This window comes from Polypterus senegalus, chromosome 6, assembly GCF_016835505.1.
Source record: "Polypterus senegalus isolate Bchr_013 chromosome 6, ASM1683550v1, whole genome shotgun sequence".
NCBI classification, from domain to species: Eukaryota; Metazoa; Chordata; class Cladistia; order Polypteriformes; family Polypteridae; genus Polypterus; species Polypterus senegalus.
In genome coordinates this window covers 147,233,753-147,251,257 of record NC_053159.1, presented here as the reverse complement: position 1 = coordinate 147,251,257, position 17,505 = coordinate 147,233,753, and the positions used below count along the sequence as shown (strand labels likewise).

Genomic DNA, 17,505 nt, shown 5'->3' with positions numbered 1-17,505 from the left:
CACCTGCAGAGAGTGGTAAAGACTGCTGAGAAGATCACCAGGACTCCACTGCCCTCTCTGAAGAGCATTTACAACTGCAGAGTCCGCAGGAGAACTGCCTCAATCCTCAGGGACCCCACCTACCCCAAACACGAACTGTCAGGCAGGAAGTACAGAAGTATGAAATGCAGGTTAAAGAACTCTTTCTTCCCCAAGGCCATTAGACTTCTAAATAACTGACTTGAGTTTATAACCATGGTTCACCTCATTCTATCTACCTCACACAACATTACACTTTATAATTCTGTTTTCATACTTTATGCTGCCTTTGTTACTTATTATTTATTTGCTACTTATTATTTATGTTTATCTTTATACGTTGGTTTGTTAACCATTGGCATTTGGTGTGGACAGCAAAGAAAGAATTTCATTGCACAGGGAAACGGGTTTCCTTACTGTGCATATGACAATAAACTGAACTTGAACAGTGTGTGGCTGCGGATTTTTTTTTTCTTCCTTCCCCCAAATCATTTCTCAATTTCTAAGGAATTTAGTAATAATTATATTATCTGCCATAGCTTTAAATTATTTATTGTCTTTTGCCATTTTCTTTTTAATGTCCCCCATTTCTACATTGTCTCTGTAGATAGCAGATAGCAATCTGTTAAATGATAAAACTCCTGACTCTCATCCTCTGTTTCTACCACTGCTCCTATTTCTTCCGCTGCCCAACCTATCCAAAACAAGCTTTCAATGTATCCAAGGGCTGTTCTGTTCAGCAGTGCCTCTTTCTGTAATTTGTTTGTCAAAAATCTTCTGTAGAGTATGGCACCTGATGCACCTGGGAGGCCTAGCAGAATACATGCAGGGCTTTGCTTCTTTTTTAGGATATTTCTAGCATGAGAAGTTAAGTCTTATCCCAGCACCATTGGAGGGATGTGCAAAACTACGTGCTGGCCTCTCAACCAAACTGTCCCATCCAGTTATGCATAAACTTTTTGACTTTTAGACTTTAACTTATTTAATCTGCACCCTAAAACACAACTCTACTTTGTTAGTGTTCAGGAAACAACACAAATCGCCTAATTTATATCAAAAAGGATACAACAGTGTAGCATAAGCACTCATTCATCCAATTCATTCTGATTCCATTTTGTATTTAATAAGTACAAACAGGAATAAAAGCAGCATCTTTTATAGTTTTTGAATAGTCAAGGTAATTTTTTTAAATATTTATTTATCAGTTATGTGGTAAACTGACTGTTTTATTATAGTTTTGAGCCTGAATTGTTTGTTTACTAAGTGAAAAGAGCTTTATATTTACAACACTTCTGGATTTTTCATAGATCGCGTTTTATCTAGAATTAACATTTAATAAATACTTGGTGTTTAACATCTTTTAGCGTATTAAGGAAGGTGAATGTTTGAGAAAGTCAGCAATATAACTGTACTTTGTTTGCTTAGAGCAAAGTTTATTAATGGAATATTTGGGAATATAACAAAACTTTTTATCAAAGCTTATTTAAAATTAACTAATGTCAAAATCAGAATCCTTGAGTTTTAAAAACCCTAACCAAATGAAAATATGCATTTTCAGAAGTCTCTGTACTCTAAGCAATGTTTTATATTTGAGGTCCCTGGTCTGGAGCCTCACACCCTTTGTATAAGATGGTGCTGTGGCTACCAATTAGAGCCAAACTGACGTTTGCAATCGGCGGGAGCCAACCAGTGAAATAAACTAATGGTAAAATGATATAACGTTATTATACTGGAAAACAAGCAGGCGTTATTGGTCTTTTTGTTTCGGCTACTCCCGTTAGGGTTTGCCACAGCAGACCATCATCTTTCTGTCCTCCGCATCTTGTTCTGTTACACCCATCACATGTCCTCTCCCACCACATCCATAAACCTTTGCTTAGGCGTTCCTCTTTTTCTCTTGCCTGGCAGCTCTAGCCTTAGCATCCTTCTCCCAATATACTCAGAATCTCTCCTCTGCACATGTCCAAACCAACGCAATCTCACCTCTCTGACTTTGTCTCACAACCGTCCAACTTAAGCTGACCCTCTAATGTCCTCATTTCTAATCCTATCCATCCTTGTCAAGTTCGTCAGTGCAATTCTTAATATCTTTAACTCTGCTACCTCCAGCTCTGTCTCCTGCTTTCTGGTCAGTGCCTCCATCTCCAACCCATATAACATAGCTGGTCGCTGGTCGCATTACCATCCTGTAGACCTTCCCTTTCACTCTTGCTGATATCCGTCTGTCACAAATTACTCCTGACACTCTCCTCCACCCATTCCACCCTGCCTGCACTCTCTTCTTCACCTCTCTTCCATAATCCCCATTACTCTGTACTGTTGATCCCAAGTATTTAAACTCATCCACCTTCGCCAACTCTACTCCCTGCATCCTTACCATTCCACTGACCTCCCTCTCATTTACACACATGTATTCTGTCTTGTTCCTACTGACCTTCATTCCTCTCCACTCTAGAGTATATCTCCACCTCTCCAGGATCTCCTCAACCTGATCCCTACTATCGCTACAGATCACAATGTCATCTGCAAACATCATAGTCCACGGGGACTCCTGTCTAATCTCATCTGTCAACCTGTCCATCACCACTGCAAATAAGAAATTATTATATATTATAATTATTATTAACATTGGAAGGTTTCATTTCTGGTTTCTGGTTGGATGGTTTCTTGTTTTTGTTCAAGTCAAGTTTTGACTTTGCATGCGTTTCGCGCTCTGACAGTTAAACAGGAGCGCTATGATGAGAGGTGTACATCGTCTGTTGCTTTTGTGATTATAGTTATAAATGAAGATTGTTTAAAAGTTTATAATATACTTTCAATTTGAATTTTTGGATGTTGTATGTGTTTTGGTATTTGCTATTGTATTTATTATGTTTTATTTTAGTTTCAAATTTTAATGAAGTGTAGCGTATGGTCACATTTTTAACTTTTTTTTCCCTTTTTCCATCAGAGTGACTGAATAGGCTACTCAAAATGTTTTTATTTGATTTTTTTTTATTAATGAAACATATGTGAGTGGAATGATATGCGTTTTTAAATACACATGTTGTTCTTTATTTCATAATATGTTTGTTAATGAGCATGTCTTGTTTTTACTTTATTTTAATATTTTTAAAGTGCATCTCTTGCGCTCTGACAGTTAAACCTTAGCACTATGATGAGAGAGTGACTGAACAGGCTACATGAAATGTTTCATATTTTTTTGTTTACTAAGTGCATTCTTTAAAAAATGCTTGACAGAATTCTGTGGCACTGAGATATTTTTTGAGTCTTTTGTCTATTGAAGAAATTCAAAGTGGCCTTTTTTAGGCAACACTTCAAACTTTGTGGAAGTGTATTCAGCATTACCATCCAGACACTGACCGCGGCTGCATAGATTCCAGACTCACAGGTGAAATTGCAAACATAATCTATGCCCTGTGGATTCCACTGACAACTATTTTTTGTGGTTCAGTGCTTTTTGCACATTTGTTTGATATACATATTACAGAACTACATGGCTTATTTATTTTTGAAGTTTTGTCACACACTTTATCAGAGGTTGTCTTGAGACTAATATTTAAGAGTGAAATGTGTGTTGTGACAGATTACGGGTTTTTCTCGCACCCTTGTACCCTCGGACCCCACGTCAGACACCAGATAAAAGTCCAATCATAGGATTTATTATAATAATAAAGTGCACAAAGCACGCTCCTCTCCAAAATTCACAATAAACAATCAAATACCAATAACAAATCCTCCACTCCCAGACGCTTAGCCACCCTGCCTCCCAACTCAGCTCGCCGTCTGGGAGCTCCCACAGTCCTTTTATACTCCCTGACCCGGAGGTGTTCCTGCCCAACAGTCCACAAGTCCTTATTCCTTCCGGGTCAGGGTAAACAATGCTTTTTCTCAGCCTGTCGCTCTTCCTATGACGAACTTCTGGGTCATAGGGCACGAAGAACTCTTCGGTCCCCCCTGCAGTTACCTCTCGTGGCCCCCATGGCATCCAGCAGGGCGGTGCATAAAAACTCCATTGTCCATGATGCCCTGCTGGTCTTCTGGGGACCTCCATGCTGCAAGGAGGACTCCACCTGGCAGCTTGGGGGTATTGGCCGGGATAAACAGCCGGCCATCCTCCATAGTGTGTAAAAGCTGAATCTACTCTCTCCTCATTTTTAAAAAATTCCAAGACAAAATGGTGTTTGTTGGTTTTTTGAGTCTGTGCCTGAACAAGAAAACTGATGTATATTGTGTAGCCCGGGTTAGACTTGGGATTCCCGGCCTGAATAAGCTTCCCAGTCCAGCCCTGCTGCCAATGCTAACTATGACACAGTAAAATGGCCATCTGCTGCATATTTGATAAAATCATCACGGCACAGAACAGCATTAAACTATAAACAATGAACAGTTTCCTGGTCTTAAAAAAAAGTTTCAAAAAAGCTATTAAGTGAAAACAGCTTTTTGTTTATTATGGAAATCAAAAACCATGCACAGCAATAATGCTAACTAAAAATTGTATACAAGTCGAGCCAAGCAAATGAAAAAATGGTTAATTCTGCAATTAACATCTCTAAAATAAATCCATATTTTTACAAGTGAGAGTAAAACAAAAATTACATTTTGTTTGTTTAACAAGTAGTAAGGATAAGAAGCATAACTATTTCTAAATGAGTTTGAGGAAGTTTATTTCACCGAGCCGAGGAAATTGAGTTCCTCTGCCAAATTACACAACTGCATTTATAACACACTAAAGCCAAGATCTGAAACTCTGCTAAATCCTTTGCTGGAATCTAAATGCCCACTTCAGTGTCTGCTAGTTTTTTTTTTGACATATTTTAAGTAAATGTTTATAATTAAACACGTCAGAAACCAAGGCACAGGAGAAACATATTTTCACGTTTAACAGTTTATTCAGGTTGGTTTTTTTTATTAATGTTTACCATTTAATTACCAGTTTGTACTTAGATTTTCCTCTGACGCTCATGAGAAATACTGGTAATTTTGAGAATGATTAAATGAAGCAGAGGCATCTTAATGAAATACACAGGGAGTCTGCAGAGGATTTAATTAAAGGATGTACAGTATATTCCAGAACTAAATGTCATGTCTTACCAATTTTGGCTCTGCAAGATTTTCTGTCGGATTGTATCAGGTAGCCATCTGTACAGCTGCATCCATATGAGCCATAAGTGTTCATGCAGGTCTGGCTGCATGTCCCATAGGCAGCACATTCATCAACATCTAAAAAGAAAGAATAGCAGCCTTTAGAAAACTGAATGAATTCCAAACAGTGCCAGAAAAGCAAAGCCTGTCAATAGCTTTTTCTTCTTTTTTTACCAGAATGTAAACAACTGCTAGCAAAACAAGCTGTCGTCAAAACACATGTAAGGAAATTGTAATCTGCATCAAGTTGGAAAAGTTGTTAATATGTACAGTTCTTACAGATGATGTAGACACATTTCTAGTGTTTTGTCATAATTTAGCAAGCACTAAAATAATTTAAAAGAATGAGTATGGTGCACAGGCTACCAGCAGCTGGCATCACTTCTATCAGTCTGAGACGTGGCATGCAGAACTTCAAATTTGCATTATTTTTTTCTTCAGGCACATATTGGATTACTCTTTATCATAAAAGTTGAAATGTCCTGCACAATATATGGTCCAAGAATAGCCTATGAAATAGAGTTTTCTTTCGGTGTAGAGGGCCAAGAAAATAGAGGGGAAACCCAAAAAGCTCAACATCTTGCATAACTAAATATTAAGATGAGTCGAACAGTTAACATTTTTTGGAAGTTTTCTGTTACCAGTAAGTCGGGAGGTGTTCATAAGTCACTCATATGAACACAGCAAGATATGGCCAGCTTGATGCTGTTTCTAACCTGAACACTGTTGGTATCAGACCCTCAGAAAACACTGCCAGCTCTTTGTTATCACTGACTCACAAAAAAAATAAAAATAAAAATCATTATTTTGCAAAAGCACTGTGCTATTTTGCAATAACTGTGTTATTTTAAAAAAGAATTACATTATTTTACAATAATTATTGTGTTATTTCACAAAAGTATTGAATTATTTTGCAATGTTGGAACGGTTATCATTGTGCATGCGCATGCTTCGATAAGTCTACAGAGAGCTATTGACAGGAATTAAGCACACACATAGCTTGCAGTCAAGTGATAAAAATGAAACAAACGTTATATTTATATATTAAAGTTTAATCACTTTGAAATTCAGCAACTCTCTTTATGCTGATTGGCTGTGTGATTGTACCCTACAAAGGACTGGCCATCCATAACAATTGTTTCTTGCTGTAAACGCAGTGCTGCTATAATAATTTAAATTTAGTCCTCAGGACATGCACGATTAAATGTATTCTTTTAACATTTATTTAGTTCTTATCAGCTTATTACACACTGTGCTTGTGCTAGAAGGCTGGAGGATGTTATTAACGACTCTAGTGGCAATGTCTTTATGAAATAACACAACAATTATTATGAAATAACAGAAATATTTGCAAAATAACTGATTAATAGTTGTGAAATAATACAACATGTTTTCGCAAAATATAAGAATTGTTTTTTTCAAGTAGTGGAAAAAAGCTTCTGTAGAGCTGTTCCTCCACACTGGCAAGTACAAAAACTGCTTGGGGCTTAAATTTGCATGTTTCTTTTGAAAGCCTCCACTCTCTTTCTCAAGTCCTTCTAATTTTAAGGATAAGCTTCTGTCACTTGTTGCAGGTCTGTTGGAACTTAGACACGCATCCCCATCCAGCCTATTAAGGTGTGTCTGCCCGTTGCTACCATAACTTCTCGCAAACCTTCGTAACTGGGAAGGAGTGATTTACAACATCAGAATTTTAATTTATTTTCGAAGAATCTGCACAAAATAGATTTTCAGGCTCTTGGGGAGTCCACACTTTTAATTAGGGAGGCACCTGCATCCCCCAAATTTTGCACCTCATTTACTTTGTATTTGTTACATTGGATTGATCCCCGAGGGGAAATTGTCTTTTCACATGAACTTTAAAAAGCAAAAACAGCAGAGTGCTACAATTCTTAACAATCCCTGACAAGAGGAAAACGGATGTCTTTGCAATTGCTTCATTCTCTTCAGAACACACCCTATTTGACTTGGAGAGATCTGAGATATACACAGTGCTTAAAATATACTGCTAAGTGCAATACACATGCAAAACATTAACTATAGTAGCAAGTGAATGTACAGTGTTTGCAAAGAAAACTGAAATGACATGATGTTGTATGGTGATTATTGTTGTGTTTGTGTAGATGAGACGGCTGCTGTGACATCAAACACAAATGCACACGGCCATACCCAACATGCGATGTTACCATGTCATAGCTATTTTAAATCTCAAAAAAATAACAAAAAATCTCAACAAAAACAAAACATTAAAATAAATAAAAAATGTACTAAACATTAGGATAGTAATCAATGTTTTAATTACAACCCATTTTTGAACTGCTAAACAATAATCAAACTCTGATTGTCATAAAGCATGTTTCTACCTCTCCCAATGACTCAATCAATACCTAAAAACTATTGGAGGTAGTTTGTTTTGCAGCAAACACAAAGTCTTTATGAACTCAAATAAATTGTACTACTGTAGTGTTTAAAGTTTTATTTTTGATATTGATATTAGGCAGATTTTATTTTTCAGCTTCTCAAAAGAAAATATTAGTTTATTGTGTGTTTTAAAATAAATGAGCCAGTCCATGATGACTGTACTGCGGTGGGCTGGCGCACTGCCTGGGGTTTGTTTCCTGCCAAAGAGTGTCAGATTTAAAGAGAACATGCCATAGAGCTGAGCGTAAATGGAGGAAGACTAAACTAACTATCCACTATGAAATATTAAAAGTTAAAATAACAGAATAGAATAACACTGTCCGTCTTGAGAGACGCTGCTATTTCTCCAAGATTATAAATAACAATGCTAGTAATCCCAGAGTCTTATTTTCTACAATTGATCGCCTACTAAACCCAGGTAACTCAAAGGAATGCCTCCTAATAACTTCCAGTACAACCTGTGAGGCTATCGCTGTATTTTTCAATCAAAAAATGAATGATATTAGAAATAACATAGTACAGTATACCTCCCCAACACTAAGGATCCTCCTAAACCCCAGCATTCTGTTATAAACAAATTAAACTCTTTCATTAGGATAGATTTACCTGAATTACAAAAAATAATATCTCAATTAAAACCCTCCACCTGCGTCCTTGATCCAATACCAACAAATTATTTCAAAGAAGTATCTGGCGTGCTAATTGATAATGTTCTGGACATAGTAAATTCATCATTAGATACCGGGGTCTTCCCAGACTGTTTTAAGACTGCTGTAGTTAAACCCCTACTTAAGAAACATAATCTTGACACCTCGGCTGTTGAAAATTTTAGACCCATCTCTAACCTGCCTTTCCTAAGTAAAGTTCTAGAGAAGGCAGTCATTACGCAGTTAAATGACCACCTCAATAAACATGCTATTCTTGATAAATTTCAGTCAGGTTTTAGAACAAATCACAGCACAGAAACTGCACTCGTTAAAGTAGTAAATGATTTGCGAGTGAATGCAGACAGAGGCCATTTATCTGTTCTCATCCTCTTAGATCTGAGTGCTGCAATTGACACCATTGATCATAATATTCTTAGAAATCGCCTTAGTTAATGGGTGGGCCTCTCTGGCAGTGTCTTAAATTGGTTTGAATCCTACCTCACAGGGAGAAAATTCTTTGTTAATTGTGGTAATTACAACTCCAAGACACATGATATCCAAAATGGTGTTCCACAAAGTTCTATCCTGGGTCTGCTGCTCTTCTCAATCTACATACTTCCGTTAGGTCAGATTATCTCAGGGCACAATGTGAGCTACCACAGCTATGCTGATGACACACAGCTGTACTTATCAATAGCACCTGATGACTCCGATTCTCTTGATTCACTAACACAATGTCTGACTTGTATCTCAGAATGGATGAATAGTAACTTTCTCAAGTTAAATAAAGAGAAAACTGAAATCTTAGTGATTGGCAATAATGGATACAATGAGGCTATTAGAAATAAACTGGATACATTAGAATTAAAAGTCAAGACGGAGGTAAAAAGCTTAGGGGTAATTGTTGACTGTAATCTGAATTTTAAATCGCATATTAATCAGATCACTAGGACAGCATTTTTTCACTTAAGAAACATAGCTAAAGTTAGACCTCTTATATCACTGACAGATGCTGAGAAATTAGTTCACGCGTTTGTTTTCATTCGACTAGATTACTGTAACGCACTCCTCTCAGGACTACCCAAAAAAGACATAAATCATTTGCAACGAGTGCAGAATGCAGCTGCTAGAATCCTAACTAGGAAAAGAAAATCCGAGCACATCTCTCCAGTTTTGATGTCACTACACTGGTTACCTGTGTCATTCGGGATTGACTTTAAAATTCTGCTTATCTATACTAATAAAAGGCAAAGCCCTCACTCACTCACTCACTCATCACTAATTCTCCAACTTCCCGTGTAAGTAGAAGGCTAAAATTTGGCAGGCTTATTCCTTACAGCTTACTTACAAAAGTTAAGCAGGTTTCATTTCGAAATTCTACACGTAACGGTCATAATGGTCGACAACGTCCACCATGTTGAACTTTCTTATTTATGGCCCCATCTTCACGAAATTTGGTAGGCGGCTTCCCTGCGCAAACCGAAACCGATGTACATACTTATTTCGATGGTATGACGCCACTGTTGGCCGCCATATTGAACTTTCCAGTGTCACTAATTTTCCAACTTCCCGTGTAGGTAGAAGGCTGACCCCATCTTCACGAAATTTGGTAGGTGGCTTCCCTGCGCTAACCTAAACCAATGTACGTACTTATTTCGGTGGTATGACACCACTGTCGGCCGCCATATTGAACTTTCCAACATCACTAATTCTCCAAATTCCCATGTAGGTAGAAGGCTGAAATTTGGCAGGCTCATTCCTTACAGCTTACTTACAAAAGTTAAGCAGGTTTCATTTTGAAATTATACGTGTAACGGTCATAACGGTCAACAACGTCCGACATGTTGAATTTTCTTATTCATTGCCCCATCTTCACAAAATACTCAATACTCAAAGCATAATGATGCTCCAACAATGATGGATGGATTAAAAGCCAGAAGTCTACGTGACCATCACCATCAAGTCCTTCCGTGAGAACACTAAGTCCAAAGAGGACTATTTCATTTATGTTAGGTAGAATGCCCAGAGGGGACTGGGCAGTCTAATGGTCTGGAATCCCTACAGATTTTTTTTTCTCCGGCCGTCTGGAGTTTTTTTTGTTTTTTCTGTCCACCGTGGCCATTGGACCTTACTCTTATTCTACGTTAATTAATGTTGACTTATTTTATTTTCTTACTGTGTCTTTTATTTTTCTATTCTTCATTATGTAAAGCACTTTGAGCTACTTTTTATATGAAAATGTGCTATATAAATAAACGTTGTTGTTGTTGTTGTTGTTGTCTGGTGCCCTGTGTTGGCTGGGATAGGCTCCAGCAGACCCCTGTTACCCTGTAGTTAGGATATAGCGGGTTGGATAATGGATGGATGGATGATGACTGTAATATTTTCCTACATCCTTTGCTGATATCTCACCCAACCAAATAAAGTCCCCCATACTGTACAATTTAAAGTATTGAAGATATGTGTTAGTAGTTGATTAAAAAAAACAATAGAACAACATAATATAATTTAAAAATGAATAACTACAATACTTTCCAATACAGTATTACCTAATAATGTTAGAAGAATCTGAGTAAACTTTGCATATTTATTGATATACTGTGACAGTCATAAAGTGTAACAAAGAGCTTCCAAGAGAATCTGAAGATTGTATTTGCCTTAATTATTTAAATAGTCTAGGCTGCAACTGTTCTTGTAAAAAGGTAGATAGAATATACAGGTTTCCAATTTAGTAAAACAGTTTTAAAGTTAATTTAAAATTTTACTGGATAAAGACTAAGGGGTTTTGTGTTTGGTTTAAATCAGATATTTAGCAATAGTGGCATTTGGTACTAATTTATCAAAGACATAATTAAAATCTAACAGGCAAGTTATGGACATTAACATGCAAAGTAGAAAGAATATGATGAAAATAAAAGCCTCATTTTTATCAAGGTATTATTATAGAATAATGGATATTCACAAACCTGGCAAAATTACAGTATTTACAACTACCTTACACAATGTGTATTGTTACAGCACTGTTGTAACCATAAAGTGTGGGCATAACATTTTGATCCTTTAGTAAATAAACCTAACATGATAGATGTGACCTTTCAAATTAGTTATGTAAAGTTCAACCTCTGTTATGTTAAGTATTATGTATACCATCCCTCGGTATGCCTTCAAAACAGTCAACCATCATCACTGGGACTACACTCAGGTGGTTTGGCTCCTAGCTGTCAGGCACCTAACATGTGTCCTGGTAGGGAGAGTCCAGCATGGAAGTGTCTCAAGTATTGGTGCTGGGTTCTCTCCTCTTCCCTCTATACACCTTCGCTCTGTGCCCCATCATCCCATCCCATGGTTTCCCAAATGAGTGCTATATTGATGATATGCAGCTGTTACCCCCAGAGGACCACATGGAATGAGCTACAATCTCTGCATGTATATTCCAACCTGGATGAAGGAAACTCATCTACAGCTCAACCTGGCAATGACAGACCTCCTTGTTATCCCACGTCTTCTGTCTATTCATTAACCCATCTCGGTTCACTATCACTAACACCAAGTCAGTAAACACCCTTGGGGTGATTAGAACATTAGAACACTCTAGACGAGAACAGGCCGTTCAGCCCAAAAAAGCTTGCCAGTCCTATACACTTATTTCTTCCAAAAAAAAACATCAAGTCGATTTTGAAAGTCCCTAAAGCTATTTTTTTTTTGGCCAATTGCAACAGTCTAGTAGATTCACTCTATACAACATCCACAAGATCAGACCGTAACTAACAGAGTGGGCAGCAGTTTTGTAAGTGGCTTTGAATAAAAGTGTCTGCTAAGAAAATAAACATAATTGTAATCCTTTACATAAACTGGTAAAAAAACAAGACGGTTGCAAGTTGTGGCTCAATCCAAGAGACAGGAAGAGTATCCTGGAAATCCACGCTCAACAAACAAGTTAAATTTATGTTATGGGAGCTGCCAATTGTTATAGTTACCAATTGTACTCCTTGAGAATTATTATTTCCAGCATGTTATACTTCCATTTCTATGTTTTTGGGGATGGCAGAATGCATCTTGACTATTACTTTTTTCAATGTTGATTTAAGCAAGTAAATACAATTTAGCATTTTCCTGCAGCACCGTTTTGTATTATCGTGTCCATCACTATTATTTACAGAGTTAGCATAACAGTTGATATGCCATTGCCAGGGATGATGTCTGAGGGCATTATGTCCATGTCATAGGCTATAAAGTTCATCCTCTGGAATTTATGAATTATCTGAATTTGTGGATAAAGTACAAAAAAATCTAAATCACATATTTAAGGAACGTCTTCCTTGGCTAAAGACTAGTTTTTGATCTTCAGCTTTAAGTTGGATTATGGTTTGGTTTTCCTGTTTTCCTGGTTTGTAATCTCTGGTTAAGTTTCAGCTCTTGTCTATATCCTAGTTTCTTTGCCATTGTGGTGTGCCTTCTTCCAGTGGCATAACACTAGTTTGCAAAAACGACTGGTATGTCACCTGACAGAGAAGAAAGACAGCATGGTTGGGCACAGCTAATCTATGACCAGTGGAGTAATGATCATTACAGCAATTGTATCTTATAATCTAAGTGGGGGGAACTGATCTGGACTCAGTTTGAGATATGGAATTCCATTACTCAGAAACACCAATCAGTTTACTGCTTTATCTGTAGCTGAAGAGGTAAAAAGGTGTTTATGGGATGGATGTGACTTGTCTGGTCCTTTGGAACGCATGCTGGTGAACAGCCAGGTGTCAGCTGGCGAATGGTTCAGTAATGATGGTGAAAATTAGCATCTGTCCACAAGCTTGGATTCAAGACTGGAATTTTGTCCTTTATGAGTGACTAAAACCCTGCATTCTCTTAAGGAATGTAGCTAAGAAAACTGCTGATGTAAACTGGGTATTTATTGGATATGAAATCTTAAAGTATGGATGTAGAAGGTCAGTGACTGCTCATACTATGACACTTCTTGTGTTGTTCAACACCACACGCACCATTTCTTCCACCCATATGAAAGGCTGTTAAAGCATTACCAGGAGTTTCAGTGTACATGTAGATTTTACCTATTACAACAGATGAAAACACCACTGTCTGATCCCCAATGATTCCTGAGGCCTTCATATAGTGTACCTGTTTTATAAGTATGAGTAGGGATATGAGATGTCATTGGCATGTGTGAGCAGATGTTATTGGTCTGCCCCTTGTGTGAACAAAGGCTTATAGTTGGATATACAATGTTTCACAAGCTCAGATGGATGCAAGGTTCCTTTGCTCACTCAAGGAATATCTGTGTTCTTGTATGTGGAGTGTCTGGAAAGCAAAAACAATGGGCACATACTATACATCTTAAGCACGTAATTCTGCTAATCTGTATAGAATGTAATTAATACATGTAGTTAAATATTTAGATATTACCAGTGTCATTTGCTTAAAATATAAACAGTGAATATAGAAAAAATGCAGACTTTGTAGAATTAATGCATAGTTAAAAATAGGCCATATTCAATTTAAGGATTAAAATTGTATTTTCCCTTTGTAAAAAATAAATTACAATTATTATTTTTCATTTTTCATTTCATAAGAAAATATAGAAGACAATGTTATTTATTTTGGCAAAACAAAAAAGTAGAGTAAGCAAAATGAGAAAGAAAAACTGGCTGAGGTATGTGCCCACTGTAGCATGTGTTTAAAAATGTCCTTTCTTCCAATCTCCAATGGCATTATTTCACATTAGAACTGAGAGTATTTCCCTTCATTAATTGATCAACTGATTAGGTGACTTTTAGAACAATTTAACATCACTGAAAGTCACTACTATAACCATTCCATCAAAGAAATGTGATTCTCAGTTTCCCGTTTTCAACCACTTTCTCATGATATGAGAGGTCTTATGCTTGCAGTTATTGGTTCACTCACACTTACACCAAACCCTGCTGTTGAAAACAACTCTTTTCTAATAAAAATTTCTGTCCTGAAGATCTCTTACATATGATTTCTAGTACACTCTTAAAAATAAAGGTCCCAGAGTGGTTCTTCAGAATTATGCCATAGGGCAGCTAGTTTTGGTTACCCAAAAGACCCAACCAACTGAAGGTTTCAGAAAGAACATTTATTTATTTAGAACCGTAACAGGTTTGACACAGTAAATAACCATGAATAGATTATAACAGATTTGCAGAATACCAATGGGCCTTGATTTTAAAGGGAGTCTCACTGTCCACAATATCACAGGCTAAGTACAGTTTTCTTAACCTATGTCCTGCCAGGTAGCCTATGATATGTTAGATATTTCAGTTTTTCTCAACATATTAGGACTTTTTTAAAGTGCAAAGAACCCTTCCCAGAATTAAATGGTGGTTTGTCAAGCAATGTTTCTATAAAGGAATCACACAACCCAGAAAAGAACCATAGAATTCCTTTAAGAACCATTATTATTAAGTATACAAACGGATAGTAAACTTAAGATGTGGAACCTTTTGAAGTTTACCACAGATAAATAGTATTCAGCATTACACATAATCTAAAATTCTTTTCTGGGATTTACTGTTTAATATATGATTTCTTAAGAATATTATTTTTTTGAAATTGATTGTAATCTAAATACATAGGTCCTCCTTCTACATCAATGAATTCTCAATTAAATTCACATACCATCACAGACAAAGAGAACACGTGTCATGAATCATGTATATATGACATGTGAATCAGTAACAGCAGTCATGCTGTTATTTCAAACATTGCAATGCTACCATTGTCTTGAAAAAGCAGTCAGTGGCAGTCCTTAGAAAAAAAGCACAACCCAGCTTGTGAAGAGTACCTAACACCCGAGTACAATGGTAGTGTCCAATGAGGCATATCAGCACATACAATTCAGAAAAGGCAGGAAACAACAAAACCAATGTCCACTCCTGTTTGCGCAAAACACGAAAGCTAAGAATACAACCAACAGACACAGAATTATTGTTAAAAAACATCCTGGCATAAATCCTGTTCCCTACTGATTCATACTAGTGAGAGGAGCTAGATGACAGTACAAGCTGATGGTGGAAGTGTAATGATGTGGGACAATTTTTATGACACACTTCGTTTTACTTGAAACAAGTACAGCTTATGACATGAAGTGGAATATCATAACCTATTCACTTGAAGATCTATAATTCACATGGGAGTCAATTTAAAGCAAAACTTCTGTGTAACACTTCTCATACCTTGTTGAGCTCACCCAAACACAAATTCAAGTAACTCTTTTTGCCAAGTGCTATCTATCTATCTATACTTTGGTTTCAGTACCTTTACAAATTACAATGAAAATGTTGGCCCCTCATATTAATGCAAGTAATTTTGCCATAACAGCTTGAAATGAGTATTATACTTAATACAGTAACCTGTAATATTTTTGACTGGTGCTCTAGGCCCAGCCTTGTGAAGTTACCCTTAGAACTTGCCAACTCTACTGGTTGCTTATTAACATAAATTGGGCTGCATGCACATGATGAAAGGTGAAACAAAAATAAATAGCTGGATATTATGTCCTTTGTCCTTGTCAAAACCCTTATCTGAACTCAGTGCTTCAGTTTTTTTCAGACTTTCTGGCGTCTGATTTTTGAATTTCGCCTAATCTTTTTGCAAGCCCTGTCTTTTACGCAAATATGTAAATAGTCAATAAGCTTATTACGTCAAAACCAAGGTTTACCTACTTTTACATATGCAATGAGATGTCAAGGAAAATGACACCTCTTATTGGGTAACTGAACAGATTACAAGATGTTGCCTGAAGAAGGAGCCTTAGCTGCCTCGAAAGCTTCAATAATGTAATCTATTCAAGTCAAGTCAAGTTCAGGGGGCATGCACTAGTACAGTGTGTTGCCGCATCCACTACATTGTAAAACAATTCGGGATCCCGGTTTGCAATAGGCAGACACGCAGTCCAGTCCCGCCCTCCGGAAATGACCCTCTCTCTGCCGCAGCCAGGTGTTACGTGGGCGACCCTTTGGCCTGGTCCAACCACTCGGGTCCCCAACAATGAGGATCTTATGAGCCAGATCACCCTCAGGGAAACGCGCCACATGGCTGTAGTGCTATAACTGATGCTCCCTCAAAATACAGGTAATGTGCCTCATTCGGGACTCTATGAGCAACCGCTCATTCGACACAAAGTCAAACCAATGGTACCCAAGGATTTTCTGGAGAGACACAGTACAAAGAGTCCAGTCTTTGTCTCAGGTCACTGGATAGTGTCCATGTCTCACAACCATAGGGCAAGACAGGAAGCACCTGGACTCTAAAAACTTGGACCTTCATCCTTTCACATAGATATTGGGAGCGCCACACACCCCTTTCCAGTGACCTCATGACCCCCCATGCTCTCCCAATCTGTCTACTGACTTCACAGGAAGAGTCACCAGAGACATGAATGTCACTGCCAAGGTAAGTAAACCTCTTGACAAGGTCAACACTCTCTCCGCAAACACACTTCTGATGGCTGTGCCCAAGAGGTCATTAAAGGTCTGGATCTTGGTTTTTATCCAGGAAACTCGCAAGCCCAGACACTCTGCACACCACTCACAGTACCAGTGTACAGGCCAGCCATGATATCCAGCAACCTCGAGGGGATCCCGCAAACCCTCAGGATGTTCCACAGGGCAGCTCGATCAACTGAGTCAAACGCTTTGTGAAAATCGACAAAGTATGCAAAGAAACTCTGCCGATATTCGCGTTTGCGCTCCATGAGAACCCTCAGTGCCAAGATGCGGTTGATGGTAGACTTCTTAGGCGTAAAACCAAACTGTTCTGGTCGCTGGTAGGTGAGCAAGTGATCATGGATCCTATTGAGGATGACCCTAGCAAGGACCTCACCCGGCACCAAGAGCAGTGTTATCCCCCTGTAGTTGCTACAATCCAAGCGATCACCCTTCCCTTTCCAGATAGGGACGACAAGTCCTGTTTTCCAGTCAGTTGGGATGGTGCCAGTCTCCCAAATGGAGCAAAGATTGCTTGCAATGCCAGGAGGACAGCCTTACCATCAGCCTTGTGAAGTTCACCCCGGATACCACAGATGCCTGCAGCCTTGCCCCCACCCTCAGCTGGTTCACCACCTGTGGAATCTCAGCTAATTGGAGGATCATCCTGAAGAACCGTGGACCCAGAGATATCCAACGTCCTAGCCGGAGGATGAGCTTTGAACAACTGCTCAAAGTAGCCAGCCCAGCGGATCACAACTGCCGTGTCCTCCGTAAGGAACGTTCCATCAGCTGCCCTGACTGTGTAA

The 17,505-nt window shown here is 38.1% G+C and overlaps 1 protein-coding gene across 1 annotated transcript in view; it reads right to left on the bottom strand.

Moving 5' to 3' along the window:
• LOC120530667 (low-density lipoprotein receptor-related protein 1B-like) overlaps positions 1-17,505 on the bottom strand; it is a 1,848,048-nt gene that overhangs the window by 1,151,265 nt on the left and 679,278 nt on the right. The window contains exon 6 of the mRNA XM_039755091.1: positions 5,113-5,241. Within this exon, the coding sequence (XP_039611025.1) occupies positions 5,113-5,241 (129 nt within the window). The remainder of the gene's footprint in view (positions 1-5,112; positions 5,242-17,505) is intronic.